The sequence below is a fragment of the Arabidopsis lyrata genome, assembly GCF_000004255.2.
Source record: "Arabidopsis lyrata subsp. lyrata unplaced genomic scaffold ARALYscaffold_464, whole genome shotgun sequence".
Classification (NCBI taxonomy): domain Eukaryota; kingdom Viridiplantae; phylum Streptophyta; class Magnoliopsida; order Brassicales; family Brassicaceae; genus Arabidopsis; species Arabidopsis lyrata.
The window spans coordinates 1-6,037 of NW_003302239.1; the positions used below are offsets into that span (position 1 = coordinate 1).

General features: G+C 38.4%; 1 protein-coding gene across 1 annotated transcript; it reads left to right on the forward strand.

Moving 5' to 3' along the window:
* Positions 1–6: 6 nt before the first annotated feature.
* On the forward strand, positions 7–1,448 carry LOC110230755 (receptor-like protein 12). Its single transcript, XM_021034519.1, has 2 exons — positions 7–977; positions 1,114–1,448. Exon 1 carries the CDS (start codon positions 275–277, stop codon positions 962–964), a length of 690 nt encoding a protein of 229 aa, XP_020890178.1. The 5' UTR covers positions 7–274; the 3' UTR covers positions 965–977; positions 1,114–1,448.
* Positions 1,449–6,037: the final 4,589 nt, after the last annotated feature.

Genomic DNA, 6,037 nt, shown 5'->3' on the forward strand with positions numbered 1-6,037 from the left:
TGATGTCGGTCATAACCAACTGGTGGGCAAACTTCCTAGATCTTTGATCCGTCTCTCTGCTCTTGAAGTTCTGAATGTGGAAAACAACAGAATCAACGACACGTTTCCGTTCTGGTTGTCTTCTCTTAAAAATCTGCAAGTTCTTGTCTTACGCTCCAATGCATTTCACGGACCGATACATCATGTCTCGTTCCATACACTGCGAATCATCGACTTATCGCATAATCAATTCAATGGAACTTTGCCATCAAACTATTTTGTGAACTGGAATGCTATGTCGTCACTTAAGGCAAACGAGGATCGGTCTCAAGAAAAATACATGGGAGACTCTTTTCGATATTACCATGATTCAGTGGTTTTGATGAATAAAGGCTTAGAGATGGAGCTGGTACGCATCCTAAAATTCTACACAGCTCTCGACTTTTCTGAAAACAAATTTGAAGGAGAGATTCCAAGATCCATCGGTCTATTGAAAGAGCTTCATGTTCTTAACTTCTCAAGCAATGCTTTCACCGGCCACATCCCATCATCTATGGGGAATCTAAGAGAGCTCGAGTCACTGGACGTTTCTCAAAACAAGCTTTCAGGAGAAATTCCACAAGAACTAGGGAACCTCTCGTTCCTTGCCTACATGAACTTCTCTCACAACCAGCTTGGAGGTCTAGTACCAGGGGGAACTCAGTTTCGTAGGCAAAACTGCTCTTCTTTCAAGGACAACCCTGGACTTTATGGCTCTTCACTTGAAGAAGTTTGTGTAGATATTCATGCACCAGCACCACAACAACATGAACCGCCAGAGCCAGAGGAAGAAGACAGAGAGGTGTTCAGTTGGATAGCAGCTGCAATAGGATTCGGACCTGGTATTGCCTTTGGATTGACGATTGGATACATATTGGTTTGCTACAAACCAGATTGGTTCATGCATACCTTTGGCCGAAACAAACAAATAAGTAAAAGCACCTGAACTCGTTAGAGAGGTAGTGTTCTGACTTTTAAACAAATTTGTTTGCAAAACATTGAAAGACAAAAATATTAGAATAAACTTTTGGCAATGAAACTTAAGCATTTAATTATTTCTGTTGTTGACAAAAAAATAAGTTTTTGTTTGTGTAGGCATTTAGAACCTACCTGAAGAATCTCGAAGAAGAAAATCAAAGCAACCAGAAGAACTCCAAGAAAGTCAACTTACAACCTCTGCACATGAAAAAAGTTTGAGGAGAAAGCAATCAAACAATGTCCAACTATGGACTGGTTTAGATTTCTGTTATTGTATAGTATTGTTTAGTTTGGTGTGTTCCTTATTTACTCTGTTTTTAGTCAACTTTTTGTTGTTTACAATTAGTTGAACAACTCTGTTCAGTCAACTTTTATGCTTTTATGTTATTGAGCAAGTACCTCAAATACATTGACACGAATTGGCAGAAGTATTGGAACTCAAAGATTTGTTTCTTTTCCTCTGCACCGTCATGTAATCATCACCTGTATACAAAACCAGAAAGATGACCAAATTATTCTCTCATATAATTATTCTATTGATTATTGCTCCAACAAATTACAAAAACAAACAAATATTGCAGAAGATAGTCTCTTTTTTTTTACCTAAATAAACTGATGACTTACTTAGCTCGTCAAAAGAAATTTTGCTGATGCTTTCCCCATATTTGGTCAGCTGAATCTTCCCTAGAAACGCATGATGAGCGTAATTCAACAACAAACAGATGATCTCAGATCAGCGATATAAGAGAATGAGAGTAAAAAGAAAAAAAAAAAGGGGACATATGGTATGCATACCATCACGACGAACACAAAATCATATGAATAGTCTTCACTTCACTGCTGGTCTGATCTTTATATCCCCCCTTCAACGGTAACCAATGAGCTGCAACGGATGGTTTAACGTATATGCTTACTTTTCTGCGAGTTTGCGCTCCTTGGGATCTTCTGCAATGGAGCTTAGCTCTACTTTACGACAAATTATCGCTTGCGTGAATCATAAAGAATATTAAGAGAGATATGAAGTGCGAGATTGCATCAAAACAACAGAAAGTAAATGAAAATTGTATTTTATGTCACTGCAGGGGATAGAGTCTATGGAATGTATAAATTGATGATCTGATTGCAACAGCATAACTCGAGGTCGGGGCATGATTAAGGATTGAAATAGACAAAACTCCTCTCATTCCCATTGGATTTTCACAGCAACGGACCAATAGAAACAAACAATTGAACACTTATAGGAAAATGAAGCTAATGATGAAATGTAACAGAACAGGTCCTCAAAAAATTTGCCCGAAACACCCTCAGTTAAAGAACAAATACGTGCAGAGTCAAACAAATTGCAACGAAATGAATACTCTAATCATCATGAAAATGATCTGAAGAACAATCTACTTGCAGAGTGTGAATTGCACATGAAGCAATAGTAAGTGATACCTAGAGGCGATGTCGCAGAAAATCTCATAAGCTTGGAATCCTACAGCGACACTGGTTTCATCTTAGAGGACGGAATAATAAGAGTTGAACATAAGAAGCAAAGGAAAAATTGCAGACTTCTTCTGAATCGGTGATACAGGGGAGAAGAAGGGTTTTGGAAGAAGAAGAAAGAACCGGTCTGGAATACTCCGGTACAACAATCAAGACATGTCTCCCACTCTCCATTTAGTTGGCCACTTTCAGGTTTATAATATAATGGGCCTCTATTATGGCCCAATAGGCTCGAAACATTATTGGACTAATGGAGTTTCTCGTCATCCGCAAACAAGTTTTTGTGGAGGTACTCAGAATCACGAAATATAATGATATAGTGAGATCTATATTCATTAGTTAAAGCCTTTTTTTTTAATTTCATTATATTTCTGGTTTTTCATCCTAATGAATATAGATCTCACTTGTTTTTCTTCATACATAATCATTTTGGGGTGGCACGACCAATCATTGCTTGAGTTTATATTAATCCAAATTTTAGGAAGATAATGCGTAATTAATTGAATTTTTCAACCAAAAAGATGGACAAAAAGATTATCTCCTTATCGAAAGGAGGAAAAGAAGTGATGATTAAATCGGTAGCTGCAGCATTACCAACGTATGTAATGTCGTGCTTCAGACTACCGAAAACAATCACTTCAAAACTCACTAGTGCGGTTGCTAACTTTTGGTGGAGTTCGAATGGGGATTCTAGAGGTATGCACTGGATGGCCTGGAATAAATTATGTAACAGTAAATCGGACGGGGGATTAGGATTTCGGAATGTAGATGATTTTAATTCAGCCTTATTAGCAAAACAATTATGGCGGTTGATTACGGTTCCTGATTCTCTTTTCGCAAAGGTTTTCAAAGGGAGGTATTTTCGGAAAACAAACCCTTTGGAAAATATAAAATCATACTCCCCATCTTATGGGTGGCGGAGTATATGTTCAGCTAGATCTCTGGTTAATAAAGGACTTATTAAAAGAATTGGATCTGGGGCTTCTATCTCAGTTTGGGAGGATCCCTGGATTCCAGCTTAATCCCCGAGACCAGCAAAAAGCAATGGGTCATTTATTGATCCATCCTTAAAAGTTATCAATCTTATAGATAGTCGGTCAAATTTTTGGAATATTGATCTCTTACAGGCGATCTTTGATCCAGAAGATGTCGCGCTAATAAGTGCCATACCAGTGGGTGCGCCAACTAAGGAGGATACTCTAGGTTGGCATTTTACAAAAACAGGAAAATATTCTGTTAAATCGGGATATCATACTTCACGGATAGAACAGTCGGAAACTAATATCTCTCAAGTGGGCCCAAGCATAACACCGCTAAAAGCACATTCTTGGAAAGTGCAGTGCTCACCTAAGATAAGACATTTTTTGTGGCAAATTTTGACGGGCTGTGTACCGGTTACGGAGAATCTGCGGAAAAGAGGACTTGATTGTGATTTAGGATGTGCCAGATGCGGCGCATCTTGGCCCTGTGGAAGTGGTAAATCGATATCGAGTGCGGGATGCCTCACTTGATTCGACCTATTCGGGATACCGTTGTTTTGTAGACGGATCATGGAAAGAAAGCGACAAATTCTCCGGGACAGGATGGTTTTGTACATCATCAACTGGAGAACCGCCAACAATGGGAGCAGCGAACCTCCGTAGAAGTCTATCTCCATTACATGCAAAAGTCGAGGCCCTTCTCTGGGCAATGAAGTGTATGATTGGTGCAGATAACCAAGAGGTAACGTTCTTTACAGACTGTTCTAACCTGGTGAAGATGGTGTCTTCCCCAACCGAATGGCCGGCATTTTCAGTGTATTTGGAGGAATTTCAGAGCGACAAGGAAGAATTTTCAAGTTTTTCTTTATCCTTAATTTCTCGTAGTGCTAACACAAAAGCGGATAATCTTGCACGACAAGTTCGTACAGAACCGCTTCATATCACGTATGTAAACAACATTCCTCAAGAATGACTCTTTTGAGCTCTAATTAATTTCGGATGACAAAAAAAAAAAATGATTTTAATTATGATGCTTCTAGATGATATCAAGTATCAACTGGATAATAAACTATTTATCATTTTCTTACAACTAGCAACCAATTAAAAGCCACTCAACACTAAGGTTTCTTCTACTTTTTTGAATTTTCCTTATTCCAATGATTATTGATTTATTATGATTAGATCAGATGATTTTCTCTATGGATTAAAAAAAATAAAAATAACATGTTGGGACTGGGTGGGAGTGGAACGAGAGGCCACGGCACACAAACTCACAAAAAGTGTCATTATCCGGTGCACCGTCCCACATGCGATTGCTGGTCACCACGCGTCAATCAGAAGAATGGCATGATCCTTTTTTTAGATTGTGCTCGCTAATATGGACCCTACAAGGACCGAACTAATCAATGTGGTTCTCACATGGCTTTTTGTCAATTTGAACTTTTCTAACCAAAAAAAAAATTACTGTGAAACCTCCACATTCAGTTGTGTGATATGACCGGAGTCTGGCCCTCAAACCGAAAGTCCTCTCCTCTGAATCCTTTGTGGCTCTGTCTGTCCCGCGTGCCATATGGTCTAACACGTGGGAATATCAGATTAAATGTATGGTCTCTCGCAAAATTGAATGTCATTTGTGGTTATTAGTTCGAAAATAATTGAGACAATGCAAAGATTTTGTTTTGCATCATCGTTATTCGTTACCGACCACATCAAACAGGTCATCGCTCTGGGTCCACTCACCGCTTAACACTTGTGGGAAAAGGCTTCTTCTAGTACAGTTTCGTCACGGCGTCTTATTATTGCAAAGCTGTGACGTTACGGGTTTCGATTCGGGTTACTATTTTAATGGAAATCTTTTGATACTAGCTAGAGCCTAGAGTATGTTACCCTAGGGTTGGATGGTAATACCAAATCTACCTAAATTTTTGTTATTTTCGGTTTTCATGACATATATAGACTCTGTAATTTAAAATCTCAAAATTTAGTTTCACTTATGGTTTTTTATAGTTTCGAGGTAGGTATACAAGCATGGAACGTGTATGGCTACGATCTTCGGAACTTTATTGAGTTTGCATGCTCAAAGGCCAACGCCATTTCTTTTCCAAGCTGCTTTTTTTCCCATTACGGAAACAATATAATCTTTTTGCGTTACTGAACTTACCAAAGTTTATTGAACTACATTGTTATCTACAAAACTTCTAATTAACTCGAAGATGGAATTTCATTTTCTTAACCAAAAGATAGTTATAATACATCCTTTGCACGAAATTGTCCTTACAGATTCGTTGTTGACTTTTGCTTTTGTCACTGTAGCCATTGTGGACTTTTATTTATGTGCTATTTATACAAATTACCTAACTTTTCATTTTATAATATTGGGTAAACGACTTGTGTCCCCCTAGGAAGTTTCATATAGTATCACAACTACACAGAATTCGGACCTCGACCGCAGTCCACACAGATCAGAAGTTAAACTCCAGTTTCCCCCCAAATCAAAAGTTCGAGACCTTGGTCCCCAAAATTTTGAATTTTGTGGTTTATCTGTGGTTTACTGTACCGAACCGATGCCAAAC